This window comes from Anthonomus grandis, chromosome 22 (genome assembly GCF_022605725.1).
Source record: "Anthonomus grandis grandis chromosome 22, icAntGran1.3, whole genome shotgun sequence".
Lineage (NCBI taxonomy): Eukaryota > Metazoa > Arthropoda > Insecta > Coleoptera > Curculionidae > Anthonomus > Anthonomus grandis.
In genome coordinates, this window is record NC_065567.1 from 18,507,013 (window position 1) to 18,527,253 (window position 20,241).

The 20,241-nt window shown below is 32.3% G+C and overlaps 1 protein-coding gene across 2 annotated transcripts in view; it reads left to right on the top strand.

The window, feature by feature from the left end:
- LOC126749180 (uncharacterized) overlaps nucleotides 1-15,895 on the top strand; it is a 185,354-nt gene extending 169,459 nt beyond the window's left edge. For both annotated transcript variants that reach the window (XM_050458860.1, XM_050458861.1), the window contains exons 5-9: nucleotides 1,445-1,805; nucleotides 6,622-6,851; nucleotides 14,095-14,191; nucleotides 14,898-15,101; nucleotides 15,160-15,895. In XM_050458860.1, the coding sequence (XP_050314817.1) occupies nucleotides 1,445-1,805; nucleotides 6,622-6,851; nucleotides 14,095-14,191; nucleotides 14,898-15,101; nucleotides 15,160-15,272 (1,005 nt within the window). In that variant the 3' untranslated portion in view covers nucleotides 15,273-15,895. The remainder of the gene's footprint in view (nucleotides 1-1,444; nucleotides 1,806-6,621; nucleotides 6,852-14,094; nucleotides 14,192-14,897; nucleotides 15,102-15,159) is intronic.
- Nucleotides 15,896-20,241: the final 4,346 nt, after the last annotated feature.

Here is a 20,241-nt window from a genome sequence, read left to right on the forward strand (position 1 = left end):
CAAAAAGAATTTCGATACCTCTGCTATGTAATATCAGAAAATGATATGATGATTTTGGGCTTTTATACCTATTACAGCAGATTTTCAGGAAATTGGCTAACCTTGCAAAACTTCTACATAAGCTCATAGAGGACAAAATTATATTCAGTTGGCGATTAGACTGCGAAGAACCGTTCCAATGTCTAAAAAGAACACTATGGACATTTCCAATTTAAACGTATCCGATTCCTCAACAAACTTTTATTTTGGATAGAGATGCAAGCAATGTTAAAATTTAAGCCGTCACAAAAATATGAAGATGGCGAGCAAGTGATTTAGCTATAGAGCTTATTTCAGTAAATTTAATTCTTATAAATATTTGTATGGTAAACGATTCATGCTTAGGACTGACCATGCTTCTCTGAAATGGCTATTTTAGTTTAAAAACCCTGAAGGATGATATGATGCGACTATGCTCGGTATTCTTTAAATGCTTCTATAGACTACTTCCGTTAACTCAATGCGCATGACGCTAATCAAAGATAATTTGCCAGTGAAAACTTGAACCTGAATAACCGCCATTACTATTGCGTCAGCAGTTACGATTAAAAATAATGGTTAGGCAATTTTTTGACACTCCACCATTTTGATAAGAACTGCTTCCGTTGACGCTTGGCGCGAAATTCAAAAAGCAAGAGCAACTATTCTGGTCTGTTTACATTAATGTTTTATTGAAATTAACTACCATTATTTTATCATTTGAAAACTCAGAAGCTGTGTTTAAATATATAACCTTCTTACTGTTGTGCATCTTTCATGCATGATATAAATATATAATTTTTTTTGTTATTGTGCATCTTTATACATGTTTTATCTCTATACATGTATCTAAGGTTTTTTAATAAGTTGCGTTAAAGTATCAGTGGGTCAATAAACCAACTAAAGTATTTAAATTACTGCTAAGGCCAAATTTTTCTATTAAATATTTATATTAAATTTAATGTTCCAACCTAGCAAAATAAAATAGCGAACAAACCACCTTCCAAAAATAAAACATAATATTTTCGAATAAAAAGCTCTATATACGGAGCAAGCGATAAATCTTATCTTAAGCCGCAAAGAAAAGAAAATCTAACGGATTCAACATAATGCTCGCGGGGGCAACAGGTCAACACATTACCGAAGTGTCGAATTTAAGAGCAGTTCATTAACAGCAACTAAAAGCTACTAATTTAAAAAGTTTACATTGATGCCTCAAAGCGTATTGCATCAGAAAATCCTGACTGAAGATTGGTAAATTCTTGGCGTTAATAAGAAAAACAGTTGGGTGTATGCGTTTAAGGTTATCTAAGATCGCCTTAGCACCATTTACATAAAATGGTCTTGCTCACCTAGTATATCGAGAATTGCTTTTACTATAAAGAAACAATGTATAATTTTTTTTTAATAATTTTTCTTGTTTCAGGGTGTAAAAATAAAAATGGACGACGCAGGTAATATCCTAATCAAGCGGATATCCAAGTGCAACGTATACATAAAAAACACTGGTCAAGACGAGGAAAATGCTATAGGAAATGAAATTTTAAAGCTACCGAACAACGCCCTAGAACCCGAAAAACCTGTCAAACTGTTTGACATGAAGAAGTTTCAGTCAAATGTTAGTAGGGAGTTAAGAAGAGCATATCCAGATCGTAGAAGACTAGAGTGTCAATGTCTTAGTGCAATAGCTTTTGTCAAAAACGAGCATGACCTTCTGGAATGTCCCATTTGGGTTCTCATTATTAATGTTGTAGCCATGGATATGTTAAAATCAAAATTACCACCTGGTAAGTTTTTAACATCTTACACAGTATTGCCTTAGTAGTAATATTATCTACCAATTTCATCGTTATATGCTATGTAAATTGACTTTTAACAAATAAAGAATTTGTAAGACATGAAGGTAATTTACGCTCATATTTCACCATCTTGGGAACATACACTTTTCGGCAGGCATTGTTTACTACGAAATTATGTTACGAACAATGGCGGCCATCTTTAACCTACAATTTCGGGTATATTTACGCAAATACACCTGAACATGGAAAGCAGTGTCTTTGATTTTTCGCTACCTACAGTCGTTAAAATATTATGTAAACTTTCAAGTAACTTTAACAGGAAATAATTGAGGAATGATATAATCAAGAATAAGTTGTAATTTGTTTTGATGGCCTTATAGGTCAGAGGTCGCTTTCCCAGCTAATCTATTGTCAAATTAACTTAATAGTTTAATAGATTTGTTAGATGTGGACGAGCGGACGTCTAATTTAGAAGCACATTTAAGTGATTTCGCTGATTTGATGATTAATCATTTATTTGTGTCAACATTAACAATTAGTGATGCAATATTCTGGAATGGAAACGTATTCGATCGGAAAGTGTTTCCAAGTTAAACTGAATTTTCGGTTTAAATCTTATTAAAAATTATCGAAAGGTGTTAAACAAGACTTCTTGATGGCCACTGATTTCGTCTATCAGTTCTTACTACATCTCCCGTAATAAGTGAATTTAATGTTTCAAGAATTTTTTTTGCTATAAGTCAATAGCTTCACCAGTAGTATTGAATGAAGCACGACCCTATTGGAAAATATGCCATTCTAATCCATTCGATTATTTCGTCATATCATAAACCAAATCAGTAAATACAAAGGCTTCTCTAGAATCTTCTCTGGATCGTCCTGAATAGGGCAAGTTTATAATGTCAATTTAGATCAGCAATATTGACTAGATTTGTTGCAATTTTTGGTCCTGGTTGTGGTTCTTTTTCGATCGTATATAGTAAATTCATGAGTATTCAAAAAAACACCAGTTTTGACCACAATTTACTGAATTTCAAGCACAGGTGAAGATTATGAAGATCATTTCAAAATGATCACATGGCAAAAGATTTTCTTAATATATGGAACATAAGTGTCAATCAATCTAATGAATAAAGCATATTTTGATTTGATGTAGGCACTGCTATTTTCAAGTGTAGTAAGCAAGCGTCATTTATATATATATATATAATCCAGTGGCTCTTAGAAGTATTGCGAGTGATGCAGAGGATGTGTGGGTCCTCTTAACTATCGGTAGATTTAAACCTTATTTGTGGTGTTTTTATTTACTGTATAACGAGTATGTTTACTATACTTGTTTCTTAACAAAAATTAAGCTCAGCTCTACAAAAAATTAAAGACTGTCCAGTGTTGATCTACGGAGGTTTCAACTACTCAACAGTCAATTGAAAGCATTTTTTCCAATATATAAAAGTGGACCGAAAAACAATATTAAATATTAAAAAGAACAAAATTTCACTGAATGGTCTCAAGTTACACTTACCTTTTGTTGCGAAAGACTTTCATTATCTTCTAGAATTCCTCAGGGATCCTATCTTTGTCCTTTACTCTTTATAATTAACATTAATAATATCAAAATCTTATTTGAATCCTACTCCTTCCTTTGCTATGCTAAATCCAGTTTTGTGAAGAGAATCATCTTTATTTAAACTTTGACAAAAGTTATGTACTATCATTCTTTGGTAAATTTCAAATTATTAAATTTAATTATAAACTTGGTGGTAGTGTCTTGGAAAAGGTCTCATATATAAGGGAATTGGATATTCTATTTGACTCCAAAAATATTATTTAACTTTCATATTAATAAACTAGGTAACGATTGCAATAGTAGGTTGGGGTTTACCAAGAGACAGTGTAATGTTTGCCCAGTTTGCCTCAGTCACTTAGAGTCCTGGATACAAGATTAATACCGAGAGACTTGAATGTATCTTTTGAAGTCTATCGAACCGGTTTTTGAAATTCAGGACTCACTTTCTCTTTGAGAATCATATTTGCTCATTGGCAAAAAGACGTACTTTTTCAGATTCAGATCAGACTTTGTGCAAGATTATAAATAATCTCCCTATCTCTCCAGGTCTACTCAGTAAGGTTTATTTTAGTGTACCTGTTCGCCAATTTGGAAACATGAGTTGTTCTATATTCCTTATTGCAGAACTAATTATTATCAGAATGCTCCCTTAGTAAGCATAATTAAAGCTGCCAACTTGCATTCTACTCATTATAATTTAGACTTTTTTTGCAAAGAGTTTGCAGTTCTTAAAAAAAATCTTAAATGTAAGTTCTTGGGGTTGGTTTGAGGTTGTGTGTTGTTTTGTAATATTTTCTTCAATTATTGCATAAGTAGGTATTACATTTGTCATGATTGTTTAATATTTAAATTAGATTATATATTAAGTTCAAAATGTAATATCAGGTTTGGATGTTGTCAATCTGTAAGTCAATTTGACATTTAAATTGAGCAGATCTCTATTTTAATTTAAGGGTCATTGTACAGGCCTCGTACTTGAGGATCTAAATCATATAAAATGTTTGTATTCTGTAGCATTCTTTTTCTAGTACTACTATGCAATGACGTCACATTCTATGATATTCACGTGGTTATTAAAAATTTTAAAAATTCTATATTTTGGGTACCAAACAGTAGATTTATTTCAAATATACTGAAAGAGCTTAGGCCAAAAAATTATAAATAATAACTTAATTAATTGATACTTGTAATGGTGATTAATAGATACCAAGACATTTATAGATGCTGTATATTATAACACTAATATAACATATTTTAAATTCCTATCTCTATACAACAGCACAACAACCAAAGTAATACATAATAAGAAGTTCAGGAAAGCCATAATTTATACAACCAACAAAATGCTTCCATTCTAGGAGACATAACGGATTTTTAAAAAGTCCCCACTGCTTTACATTAAAGTGATAAGCTGTTGGTCATAAATCTTCGATTTAGGGTGAAGGAATATACACTGCGGTGTGCTTGATTTAAGTAACGTAATTGCATTGTACGAGGCATAATGTACTGCAGACCAGGAGATGTAACGTAACAAATCCATTTTCATCGGAAATCTCTTCGTACAAAAGCACCTGCAACGCCTTATTTTTGTGCGGCTACACCAGAGGCAAGTTGCTCCCTTTTTCTGCTGATTTGACAGATTCAAGATATGCCTTCGCAATATTACTATTCACAAGCCTCGAGAATTAACTATGCATTTTAGATAATTGGTGTATAAATAGTTAGACATAAATGGTCTTAAGAGTGGGAATATAAGATGATTCACCCTGTAGCGGGTGTAGCAAGACAAAAAAACAATAATTAACTAAGAATCATGAATAAAAGATGCATGATTACACCTGCTATATCTCATGTAACGATAAAATTGGCTAAGCGACCTTTAAGTTGAAAAAAAGTAAAAAGTTAATTTTGGTTTATGTATATCTATATGTAATTTAAAGTTTCAGAATACTGATTGGGCGTTGATAAAGTGAAGCCTACCGAAAGGTCCATTATAGTCGTCATATGGAGATTTATTAACAACCTTTTATAAAGTGGAGGCGACTAAAGAACTTGAACTGCTGTAGATAATATTGCTTTTTAATTAATATGTAATAATTATAACATAGGTGGCGGTGCTAAACAGAGGCGTAACAAATTAACTACAAACACATCGAAATAAAGGAGCATCTATGCAAATCTTCACTCTCACAAATATCTATATTTTATCTTCTGAATTATATTGCGACGATATTTAAAACGCCAAGAAAATGAGCTGTTTTTTATCATTTTGGAATGACACGAGTAGCACACCGCACGACATCTGTGGGGACGGAAGGCGATTGGAGATTCTTCCGGAATTTGGTCAGCCAAGTATATAAGGAGCCGCGTCGGCGCTGAGAGTGAGTTGACAGTTCCGTCGAAGTTTAGTTCCGAATATTGGCGCGAGATTTAAATCCAACTCAACTAGTAATAAACAAATACGATGAAAATAAATATTTTTAGTGCTGTAAGTGATCGTGTTTACTAGTGTAAGTGTGTTAATAAATTAATTGACTATTTTTGTAAAATCCAGCTTCTAATTCAAACCAACCCAACGGTAAAAACGCTACAATATTTTATCAAAAAACTAGAAGTAGATAGATTGATTCTCAATGTTGGCAAAACGTGAATTCCTTATTGTGACGTATGGAAGCTTTCTTTCTCGAACCTCTTATTTAACCAACTCTCTGTTGGTCTTCTTAAACTTATTCAGCTAATTGATAGATGATCTGGCTTCGTACAAAAAGCAATACCTAACAAGTTGATAGTACAGTATTACAAGCTTAAAAATTTAAAGAAAATCTGATGGGATATGGTCCAATGTGATTCAGTTAAAAAGTCCAGGAGAAACTTCTTCTAAAGACAGAAGTTTTGAACCCTTGCACACTAAAAATGCATCCCTGGATGGCATCGCATCAATTCTTTACAGAAGATAAGGAAGAGGACAGCGCACTTTTGCTGTGTAAAGATTTGCTTCAGTAAACCATTTTTATCCTTCTAATTACTTTCACCACCAATTGAAACCAATCCTTCTAAACCGACTTTTTAAATTTATCAAGTTGTTTTAAGAAACTAGGAAAAGTGTATGATTCCCAATGGGTTTCAGTTATTCTGATTGGTTTATGTTTTCTGTTAGACGATAACTCACTTCATATTAACTTATAGTATAAATGTTTGTATCTAATAAATTTCTACATATATAATTTTTCTTTGCAGTGCACCGTGCTTTAGATATCAAAAACCGTCCCCGTATCCCGATACCAGACGAAGACCCGTATAGCATTGCAGGAAATGGCAGTGGAAGTTCTGGTAGCTCGGGCTTTGCTGGCGGTAGTGTAGCAGCTACCAGAGAGCAGCTATTACTACAGAGCCAACAGCATGCGCAAAGGCGTGGGGACAAACCACCTAAGTTACCACCTAGAGATATTTACCATGATATACCGAAGGTAAGAAATATAATTATTAACTAAAACCATTTAAGAAGATGTTCTGGTGATAAACTTAAGAGTAAATTAATTTCTCTTGTCAAATAACTGAACAAATACTATGCATCATCCTTATTTGGTAAACCATCTGTTAAAAAACCTAAATTTTAACTTCTGAAAAATTAATTAAAGCTTTTGATCGCTCGAATATCGAATTGTAGGTGCTTGAGTAATAGAATTTGCGGAAATATGAAATACTTGTATATCTGCGGGAGCCTAGTGTTTGAGATATAGATTTCATTAATATTACGACGTGCAAAATGGGTTATATAATAATTAACGATAGATTAATTTGTTAATAAATTCAGTAGATCGAGAACGCCGTTGTGCAATGTAATGTAAGCTTTAGACGATTGGAAGTAAAAGTTACACGGTACTTAGAGTATCAGGTTTACTGGGGAACCAGGCTATTGAATTAAAGATTATTCTCCCGTTTGAGATGTTTTTTTATGGGTTGATTTGAAAGTTAAGAAAAACAGTACACTAGTAAGTTTATTTTAGATTTGCGTGATGGCTTCATTAAAATGTCGTTAACGAAAGATGCAACTTTTTTAAGCGTGTTTCAGTGATATCATTTTATGTAGTGCAAAAGCAAGGAGAGTTTATTTTATTTATATTAACTTCTATTAAAACTGGTCATGGTAAAAATAGTATTATAAATACAACAAATCCATCAAGGGCATTATATATCCTGATTCAATATAATTAACGATAATATGTCTTAGGCGTATACCGGTAAAGAAAAACAAATTGATCAAATAAAAGTGAATACTGTCCTTGATACCACCGATCAGTATTGCATTAATACGAAAATTATCTCAAGGCAAAAGTAACTAAATGGTGGATAGCAAAACAACAACAAAAAATCCGGCTTTGGATTGCTTAATCCTAAAGCTGTTCGTTTTATTTTTATAAGTGAGTTCTTTTCGCATTGATTTTCGACCTGATGGGAAATTGAAATTTAAAGAACAATACACAGATTGTTGAATATCTAGATCGATGATGAGAACATTGTCCTTATGTAATGATTTATTTTATACGTACATATGGGTAAATGAACTTCTGAGATTTTTCATATTTTTAATGCAATTCGGTAGATTATAGAGGAGAAGATCTCAACGATGTTTGAAAACCAGCAGAATATGAGTATTATTTTTTTTAAGTATCTCCCTATCCATGATATTTACAATGGGACAATACGTGAAAAAAAGCAAATTTACAACAAAAAAAATTGAAAAAGTGACAAATTTATAAATTGTTGATCAAGATTCAAAGGACTTTTAAATATCCGTAATAATTTTACTTTATTAATTAATTCTAATAAACATCTTGATTCGCCTGGTATATACTGATACCTCTTCGAGCAGCAACGAGAGATACAGCCCCTGTTTCTGCTCCTTCCGAACGTCCTTGGGATTATCACAGTTAAATGGGGTCTTACAATTAAGTGGAATAGCACACAAACGCCTACTATAGTATAATAAACACCTAAGTAGCGGGATGTACTTACATACCTGGCAGATAGTGATATTATCTTTCGTTAATTATAGCTGCCTAACTGTATAACAACCACTATTGATTTTGTTTTGCCTTCTTTAATATGGCTGATTTCTAAAAATAGCAAGTACGCGACTTTATTGGCACAACCTACGTATACACGCCCTTCTGTCCTTGTAGAAGTTAGTTAACTATACGAGTCAAAAATATAGTACCGGATGCATTTTAATAACTCATTAAAAAAAAATGTATCGATTTGATATGTAAATCCGAAAAAGGAAACCAAATTAGCGATTAGCGGAACGAAATGCGCTGCTGCCACCTTGAATCTCAGCGTGAAGCACTTTTTTATAAATGGAACTAAAACTGTTATTTATTAGATCATCATAATAGACGCTAAAATTCACGAGGTCACTGCAATCGTGTTGAGATATCGATTGAATAATAATGATTCTGTAATGGATAGGTCACGTTTTGGACATCCCAAGAACCCGATCTAGTCCCCTAGAATTTGCTGCTGACGTTTTATGGTATAAAAAGTCTAATATGCAATATTTAATTATTTTATTACTAAACGTATAACTGTCACTAAATTTTTCTCCTTCAAGTGCCTATTCGCGCCGAATGTTAGCGATGATCCTGGATACGATAACACTGTTCACGGCTACTTTAAATAGTTCGGCAAAAGTTTTTGAGAACAATATTCTGAAGATTTTTATTTATAATATTCTCCTTTTTCCTAGTGGTTTTCTGCCATAAACTTTCCCCTGGGAGAACGGAGTTTAAAAGGCGATATTTGCTCATATATCCGAGGTACTTAAGCTTTCTTCTCTTGATGAAAATCATTACCTCTAAATCCTTCTTCATTCTCTTTATCACTGCCTTGTTGGTCCCTCTGTCTACCTGATAATATTCTCAGCATCCTTCTGTAACGCCGCATTTCGAGGGCTTCGAGTCTTTTTTGTGTTGCCTCGGATAATGTCCCTTACTCCATCCCATGGAAAAGAACCGAGAAAATATAGGATCGGAGAAGTTTCATTTTGATATCGATGTTGAGATTGTGACTCTTAAACAGTTTAGTCATTTGGATCCAAATGGCCCTTGCTTTGTCTATCCTACACCTAATCGTCTGTAAGTGGTCCAATTATTATTGACCGTAGTTCCCAGATAGATAAACTGTGTTACTCTGTCTATTGCTATTCATTAAGCGGTATTTTCCACCAATTTCTCTACTGATTAGTATATGAACTTGGTTTCACTAATATTAATTTCTAAGTCATAGCTACTGATGACGCCTTTTATGTTGTTTATTAGTTCTTGAAGTTGTGTTTGTTATCAGTGAAAACGTCAGTATCCTATACGTACCGAAAGTTATTTACTCGTTGTTCATTCAGCAAAATTCCTATGTCAGTATTTTCAAGAGCCTCTTTAAAGATTTTCTCCGAGTAGAGATTAAATATAAGAAGTCAAGGAGAGAAGGCTCCTTCTTCTCTAACTCCTTGAAGAATGTTTACTATGTTGATTTCTTCTTCCATATCAGATAGCTTATTGATTCCCGTTAATGTTACGGATGATCCTCAATTATCTCTCAATCAATTATCTCCGTATTCATCAGGACGTCGTATTTTACTATATCAGACGCCTTTTGGTAGTCTATAAAATAGGTATAAATATCACAGCTCATATCCCTAGACAGCTGGAACAATACTTGTGCTCTCGTCCCATGTCCTTTATATATCCAATTATTTATGTAACACTCTTTCCTCGCACATCCTATACATTGTTTGATGAATGATTTTCAAAACAGCTTTAGTCACTATAAGCTCTTGCTCCTTGGTTTTTCGGTATCATTATAAATTCAGGTATAAGTCATTCTTTTGGAATGTTCCCAGTATTAAAGATGTTATTAAATATGCCAGTCAGGAATGTGATGGACTCATCGTCAAGAAGCCTAAGGAATTTTGATTGTAGTTCAGACCTGGAGCCCTTCCTTCTCTTAGAGTATTAATGGCAGCTTCAACTTTCTCTCTCCAAATATCAGGTCTGGACTCAGCCTGAATGGGGGAGGGGTTTACTAAATGTAAAGGATAATAACAGTCTAAAAACTAGTGCAACAAAAATTCTAGAAAAAAAAGTAGGAGTACTTCTAAGCAGGATAGTTTTTTTGGGTGAATTATTAGATTCTGGGACGCGAGAATGAATTTTGCCAATAATAAAATAGATGAACTCTAAAATGTTGTTGAAGAATTTGTTTGTCATGTCAAATCCAAATGAAAAGAAAAAACTTTTAGTTTTATGACTAGTTTAAAGATATCTGGTATTTTCTTCAGCTACATTTGAAAATTTCGTAGTATAGTAGTCGAAGGAAAACGTAAAAACGTTTCAAACTTGCATTAAGGTAAATGAGTTGATGAGCTTCTTGTGTCTTGCTGATTTCCGTTGATATGCTGTTCACATGAAGGATACTTATATTAATATGATATCAACCGGACTCAACTAATATAATTAGCTGAATAGACCAACCCAGTATCCAAGTAGAAGTTACTCCTTAAGGAGTAATACTGCGTCTTCACAAAAATTTTTATGTGGTACTTCTCTGGTCAGTTTCTGTTATTTTTAAGTAAATGTTAATTAAGGATCTTATATCGTAGTAACGAATAAAGTCATGGAGAAACAAAGTCAATATCCTTTAACAATTTTGAACTTTTTCAAATCCATCACTTTTAAAATAATTTGCTAACATTCCGTATAATCTCAAAACCTGTATCTACCATAATAATATGTCTGTATAAGTGAACGTCAAAATTACCTACGATACGACCTTATGACTATATATGAAATTAAGCTAATTTATTATCCTACGGCTTTCGGCAAGAAAAAATTTTCGTAAAGTGGAACAGTGGAAAATTGCGTAAGTTGTAGCTCTTTTCGCAGTGCATTTTTATTCCGAACTAGATTTATTGCTTTCAAACTATGAAACGAAACAGGTGCATAACAGTATGTCATTTTGTACGTTCGATTTGCCCTTTCACTAAATTTTAATATTATTCTACTCTAATTTGCGTTCACGTAGATCTAATAATGTCTTGTGTATCATTAGTCAACAGTTTTGCAATCTTAAAAAGTTTTTAATCGAGTTGTTGTTTACATAGGTGAGAAACTTGATCCAATAAAGTACCGAACTTGAAACCTCAAAGATAAAAAAAGATCCAAACTGGGTGTTAAGTAATGTTTTGTCGGCAAAACAAGGTGAAACCAAGTAACCAAGAAGGTCCGTATCGCGAAACATCTACAAAATAATTTAGCTTTGTATACAACCACTATAAGTGATATTGTACTGTTTATTCGCCAGTCCTTTATTTTACCACGGCTTGTATTGGCATTTTTGCACTGTCTAGGAATTGTTTACACTCTTGGATAGGTGGTTCTTTATTGGTACAACTTATCAGTACCGACCGATTCATACTTCGTTGAATTCCAATTTTATTTTCACACTTTGTACCACGCAACAATAGACGATATTTTATAGAAGCGCACACTCAGTTTTGCGAGGATACTACTTACCTTCAGCACTTTAGGGACCGCTGCATTCAATTTAAATTTTATTTTGCCTTTTTTCTTTTAATTTAGATTTAATTATTATTTTTTAGTAATTATAAGATTCGTTTTTAACATCACATTCAACAAATATGTTTATTTGCCTAATTTTCTTCAAATAAAAAATACACATTAATATTATTAATACTTAAAAAAGTTATTTTTAATGATAAATTAGATAAAAACAAAAACTTGTTGCATAAAGCGCATATAATAGATTTATCAAAATGGGCACCGTGCCCATTTAAGTTATGCATCTTTTTTTCTATTTGACTTTCTCTTTTCTTCTTTCTTTACAAAAATTATCAATGGCCAATTAACAGTACATTTTTAAAATTATATTTTCCTTATTTTCACTAAGACTGCTTAAGATATTTTGTTGAAATTTGATGTTCCCACCAAGCGTAGGAATATTTTTTTTTAATAAAAATAAATTTTCTACTGCCATCAGTTTTATTTTAAGAAGAAGTATTAAATTTTTAGAGCTACATAACATTTTTCAAAAAAATTGTTAAATATGATTCAAATTATACTAAAAAAACAACATTTTTAAAACTTAACAAGCCATAGCATAGGAACTAAGAACTTAGAGGTTTATTTGGTTTTTTCTTCTTCTTAAAATTTTCTAAAAGGGCCACATTTTGACACAATATTTAGAGTACTTATTTATTTGTAACACCTTAAATATTTTTTTTATTTCTGGGAGAAAAGCATAAGTTACTATACTAAAAAATACTATTAATAATCCTCTACTAAATTTATTTTATTTCAGTAATAGAGGAAGCTTACTTGTTCTTTTATATATATATATATATATATTATTTATATATATTATGTAGTTTCTTGTTCTTTATTGGCAAACATTAAGGTATAATCCAAAGATATTAAACTTTTAATTATTTTTGGCAAGCTAACAATTCAAGTTCATAGTTTGGTGATAATAACTTGTAAAAGACAAAATATCATCAAACTAATTTTTATACACATAAAAAATCTGAGTTCTATTGTAATTTTTTAAATATGCCCGTTTTTAAAGTGTGTACTTGTCTGAGACACCCTGTACAAGGACCAAAATAAGAATTCAGTAATGCACTTACATAAATCTACTAATTTCTTAGTACTGCCTATATTTTAACCCTTGACTGAAACGCTGCATATTGTGTATATAAAAACTGCATAACAACTCTCAGCACGTCAAAGGAAATATATATGTATGTCTGATATAGAATGTACCAATGAAATAAATAAAGGTGTGCATCGATGATAATTTATGCAAAAATCGTGAGAAAAGGGTCTAGTATAACATAGCCTATTGTTTAAAATATCAAGAACAAAGATTGGTATTGCATATATGCCTGTAGTAACCTAGATTCTCAGCAGGTTATTGGTATCATCAGTTTGGAATTTTAATTCTTTAAATTATGTCACTTATACGTGCCTTTTTTGAATATTACGTTATGATAGCCACGATTTCTTTAAACACGCCATAGTACTACTAGGTGACGTGATGATGACATGTGTTTGTTGGTTACCATATTGACATATTAACGAAATTTAATAACAGTAAAGGAAAATTCAAGAAAATAGACCGTTACAACCTTCAATGTACACACTTGAACTTTCATTTATTTATTTACAACCATAAATTTGCTTGCACTGACCATAACTAAAATAATCAACTGCATGGACAGTTTTGACACCATCACGGAACCGTGAGAAGACAGTTTTTGTCCCAATGTCTCGGTTGACCTTCGAATGGTGCCGCAAATATCCATCGATTAGATCGATTAATCCCCGGTTAAAATATTATTTATTCGAGAAAGCGAATAGTTTCAACCAAATCTGATATGGAAAATAATTAAAATTCTCTTCGAAATCAGAAGAAAACTTTCTTGAACGCGATGTCACTATGTCATAACATTAAAGCTTGACAAAGCACTTATTTTGTAATGGTTTATAATTAATTTGCATAATTTAAACCAATTATCATTCAGAGAAATCAATACTACTATCTTATTACTTGGTGATTGCTAATAATATATAATAGATAGGATTATCTTTTAGGTTTCATTTTTCTAAATACATAATGAGAAAGATATTTTTTTTTCAGCCTGACTATGATGACCAAGAAGACCATAACGTAATCAAAGCATTCCCATCTTCCAGAAATAATAAAGAAAAATCAAACAAAGATAACAAGAAATATGGTAAGTTAAAGCCACTCATTTATAATTGAAAAACAACATTATATTTGAATTGAAAATTGTACTTTTTGTTTGAATTTCGATTTACACAGGGTGAGACCGATATCGAGGATAATCTCCAAGTATTCTTTGACTTTACCAAGGCATTTGATTGCATAACGTATGTTTGATATCTTATAGAGCTTACAATTAGGGCTTGTAGTAGCAAACTAAGTGTGGGTGTTCATCAAGGAAATAGTTTTATATTACAACGTTTCCTATACTTCAAAAATTTTATAAGTTAGAGACAATTTTGTCAGCCAGGAACCACCTAATTTGAAGCTGTGAAACTTATATTGCAATATCAATATCCGAAACAATATAAAATATTTGAAAGCTATTCACATATATTTTAGAACATTCATAGAATAATTGTTAACATAGCACTAACGTGATGCCTCATGGTGTGATTCTTTAATTTGAGTATGTGTATTTCTGGAAACCGTGTTTTTATAAAGAAATGACTTTTACTTTTACTGGTGTTTTGCTATATGTCCATCCTTTTATAATTAATATTATTATAATAAGCTATTTTTTTAATTATGGGTTGTATTTCATAATTTACTTATACTTACATGGTATTTCAAACTTAGATTAACATTTATTATATCTTAAACCACAACATTTTATTTTGTTTAAATAAACATGTTTAAATAATTTAATTTTCTAGATGATCCTTACTATTGTGGCCTCCGTGCGCGTGTGCCAAACTTCGTAGCTAAATCTAAATCTAATAAAGAGTCGCTCCCATCCAAGAGATACTCGATCTCTCAACAGCAACAGCACCAGCAGATCATGATGCATCAACATATGAACCACCATCAATATCAGCAACAACCCATGTGGCATGCAAGAAGTTATGAAAGTGGAATAGGTAGTTTTATCAAGTTTTTCTTGAAAATTGAAAGTCTAAAAGTGAATTTTTATTTCAGATTCTGATGCTGTAGAATCACCTTATAACCAAATATATGGCAGACTTCCCATACCTACAAGGAACTACATACCAGCCCAACCAAGGACGATGTATATCGGAGAATGGGATTAGATTTTAATTCAATTTTAATGATGTTGTATGATATTTTATTATTATTTATGTCGACGTTTTTTGAGTTAGTCGTAGAATTAAGGATCTGTTTTCTTTCTTATTTCAAAATTTGCTCAAGTATTTTATTTTGCTTTATAACTGATTATACTGTCATATTAATATTTCGCAGGTTTTCTCCGAAGTTTATTTCTTTGCTAGGTATACGTCGTAGTATTTTCATTAAATTTATACAATATATTTCTATCTATAATATTCAACGTAATTTAGTTATTTTAATTTGTACATATAAAAATAAGCATAGGCAAACCATGAAAGGCAATATTAATCATAAGACTTTTTACATTTTTATATGTGTACCCTTTAAGCTAAAATACTCAAATAATCTTAAAAATTAGAATAATATATTTTTTTTGTCTTTTAATATGGTGCGTTATCATATAATTTCTGTATGTTACAGTAACATATTATTGAGTGATGTGATTACATTATAGTAAAAACCTACCGTAGTTTAAGGATTATGATATTTATCCACTAGTTAATTCAATCATTATTTTTGTAAAGTTTGTATATTCATTTGGTACTTTTTATTTATACAAATACAAGGTGATGGCTAATTAATAATATTTTTTTAAGTTTGTTTTTTTCAATTTCCCTCTAAATAAAATCCTTACATTCAAGTATAACATACACAGTGCATTTATTAAGGGTGACTACTGGCTTTATTTTGAAAAAACAAAGTATGGAAATTCAGGAAAATTCGTAATTTATCAATGAAAAAAGTCTGGCAATTATTGGAACAAATGAAATTTATGCAATAAGATTTCTTCAATATCATCACTTAATAAAAGTACGGGAAGCTATTGAGAATGAAATAATAAAAAAAAATAAATTCTAATCATATTTTAAAAGCATTATCCTTTATATAAATGGTGTCAATTTCAAAACTACTCTGCCTTAATATCTTTCTTGTAGTAAAAAATAAGAAAAATCGAAAGGACACGTTAATTTTATTTATCAGGTGGGGCTCATTTTATTTAGTTCTTGGTTCAAAAAAATGGATGCCCATTGGTTTGTCTGACGTCCAAAGAGCCAATAGCTTAGACTGTCAAAAGTAGTTGTATACATTGCCATGACTATAGATAAGTCTAATAAGCGTAGTATAATTACTGCTACTAAAGTTGGTGTTATCAATTAAAAATTAAAGGGCTCTATATTCCCCAAATTTTCGTCTCCATTTTTTTTATTGGTTTTCTTAAAGCAAGGAAATATATGAACGAGTTGCAATCCATGAACAAATACGCCTTTATCAGTAGGTTCTTTAACTAGATGGTCAGCAACTGCATTTCCTTGAATTCCAGAATGTCCTTTAATTCAGCAGAATAATACTCTTATTGTTTATTAAAGATGAAACATTTTGTAATATTTTTAAAATAACTGGATTTATATATATTTTTGATTATGTTCTTTAAGACCTTTAAGCGGGACTTTAAGTTTGTAAATATAAACTACTGTCTGGATACTGGATATTGAGTTATACAGGGTGTCCGGAAGCTAGATGCAATCCTTTAAGGGGGTGATAGCTGACTTAATTTCAAACATTTTAAGCCAAATATGTGTAGGTCGAAATTTATTTATAAATTTTTTATGGCAATTTTTGCATTTTTCTCAAGAAATACTAAAATTTCACACTTAAACGGTAATAGAGCGCAAGTTACAATTAGTATCGGAGTTTCAAAGTTTATTTTGTTTTGTCTAATGTGTATTAATAAAAATACGATCAATTCCAAGCTTCTGTGTAAACTTATAGAAAAAATAGAGACATTGAAACGCCCTTTATTTTTAGATATCACTCATGCCGATGCCTGGTCAATTTTTAGAATTATGGCCTCTTTTGTGCGGCAGGTCATATAAACAAAAATTATTAGACTGAGACCTCTCATAAGCCTACTAAGCATAAGAGCCCCGATTGTGGGGTTATTTTAGGTTTTAATGTTAAATAAAACACAATTTTGTTTAAACTGTTTATTGTTCATGTTCAAAATGCAATCCATTATTTCTAATACAGGCCCGAGCCCTTTTTGTTACTTCGGTGGTGGTTACTCTTATGGTCACATCTTCTTTCATCCTGTCAAATGCTTCATTTATTTTGCGAATCAACTCTTCTCTTGTTCTTATTTCGGTGGTGTATACAAGCTCCTTTGCCCGGCCTCATATGAAAAAATCCAACGGAGTTAGGTCAGGCGATCGAGGAGGCCAAGGAAAGGTTCCGCCTCTATCGATCCAACCGTCCGGAAAACAGTCGTCTAAGTAATTCCTGACAGCGAAGGACCAATGCGCTGGACAACCATCTTGCTGAAAGATTATTGGTCTTTCTCGTTCCAATAATCCAGCTTCGTCTAGAAGAACGGGGATATCATTTTGTAGAAAATCTAAATAGTTGGCACCATTTAAATTCTCTGGTAGAAAATGTGGCCCAATAATAGTCCTGACTATTACTTCGGCCCACACATTGACCGAAAATCTGTTCTGAAATGATTTTTGTTTTTTCCAGTGCGAATTTGCATCTTTGGCAGCCCATTCGTGGAGGTTGTGGAAGTTGGTAATACCCTCCCTGGAAAAATTGGACTCGTCTGTCCACAAGATACTTCTTAAGAATAACGGGTCCTCGATGTCTATGTTCAATAAAAAGCGGCAGAACTGAATTCGTCTTGCAGGGTCTTCTTCTTGTAAGCCCTGCATCCCCGTACCATGAAAGGGATACATACTGTCCATCTTTCTTCATGGTCGTCCACACCTTCCATCTAGAAAGGCCAAGGTCTTCAGCTACTTTTCTGACGCTTGCAGTAGGGTTTGCGGTAAAAGCTTCCAGTATTTGCTCCTCAATCTCTACATTATTATGGCCAGGGTTGACTCCACGTGCCGGATTGTTCCCAATGCCAACTTCAGTAAGACGGCGAAAGGTGTTTTGAAACACCCTGAAGTTTGGTAACCTCCAATCTGGATAACGTTCCTGGTACAAGCGTCGTGCCAAAGCTCCATTACCGTTAGCGCGTCCATATGTGAAGACAATGTCAGTGTACTCTTGATTGGTAAATTCCATTTTACAATACTGTTTAATAAAACGGGCAGAAACTCGATTTAAAAAACAGTGGATGCAGTCAGTACGAAGTTGATAATCTTACAAAATTAGAGGCGAGAGTGAAACTAAACAACAAGAGGCTAAAATCACACGTTTTTATTTATTAAGCAAGTACCTAACTTGTAACCCCCACCCCAAAGTACCTACTAGGTACCCCTTACCCTACAGTATCTACTATAAGGTACCTGTGCTTAATTTTGTTTTTATTACTTTTTATTTACCTGAACTGTCCGATAATAGAAAACCAATCCAGTAAGTTTTGTTTACATGACCTGCCGCACAAAAGAGGCCATAATTCTGAGAATTGGCCAGGCATTGGCATGAGTGATATCTTAAAATAAAAGGCAGAAGCTAGGCATATTTTTAGAGAGGTTTGAACGACGAAAGCATTTTCATAACAATTATTTAAACATAAAACAAAGCATTTTTATTTTAACTCCATATTTATTTTTTACGTTTCAATATCTCTATTTTTTCTAATAAGTTACTACACAGAAGCTTGAAATTGATCGTATTTTTATTAATACACATTAGACAAAACAAAATAAACTTTGAAACTCCGATACTAATTGTAACTTGCGCTCTATTACCGTTTAAGTGTGAAATTTTGGTATTTCTTGAGAAAATGCAAAAATTGCCATAAAAAATTTATAAGCAAATTTCGACCTACACATATTTAGCTTAAAATATTTGAAATTAAGTCAGCTATCACCCCCTTAAAGGATTGCATCTAGCTTCCGGACACCCTGTATAGTCTAGGGCATCAATAATAGCATAAGTCTCGGCAGTAAAAATAGAGCTGCGTTGATTTATTCTAAAGGATCTCTTGATTTTCTGGTCATGTATGTACGTAACGTGTGCCACTATACCCTCCAATGTTTTGGTTGCATCAGTGTAAACACTGACACCTCCTTGGTATAGGATCTCTTTAACTACACTATTATGATATTGCGGATTTTCTGAGTTGGTAGGTATTAAAATTTTTATATTCAAAACCATATTTTTATAGTCACTCTTGAAAATGATAAGTTTTGGTGTTGGACAATGTCAGAGTGAAAATGCGAAGTTTTCGTAAATGCTTCAGCCAGCGGTGGGTTTTTGTGGTTATTTGTTAAGCGTTTAATTGATAAACTATAAACATTATTCGTTAAAAAATTGTTTCTTATATAATTACATTTTTTAAAATAAACTTTTCTGCCAAATACAGTTAGACTTCTTAGGTACAAAAGTTGCTTTCCAGTTTCTGATTGTGCCTGCATAGGTGTCGTTGATAAAGCTCCGGTTATAATTCTCGATGCCTTATATTGCAGACGATTTACTTTTAATTAAAAGTTCTTGTCTTCATTCCTGACCCATATGGAATGGATACAAATTTTAACAGAGCTCGTACGTATACTCTATAAAATATTAAAGATACTTTGAGATCCGCTCCTCACCGGCGCTTTGTAGTAACCTTTAAGAGATTTTTCCCAGCCTTACCTATAATACCATTGATATGCTGCTCCCATGTTAATTTTTGATCCAATTCAATACCAAAGTATTTAAAGGCGCTTTAAAGGCTCCAAGCAATCAAATTTCCTAGCTGTAAAAATTGAAAAAAAAAAATTGCTGACTTCGAGAAAATTCTAAACCACTATTGTTAAAATAATTTGGAAAGTCGTTGATGGCATAAAAAAAAGTTCGAGACTTTTATTTAGTGCATAAAGAGAATGGTTTATATTCTCATCAAGAAAGACCTGCAATTATTTTCTTTTATAAAGAGCAATGGGCATTGATCTATTAACTCCAGTGCAAGAATGGACTTCTTTAACTTCAAATTTATAAAGAGGT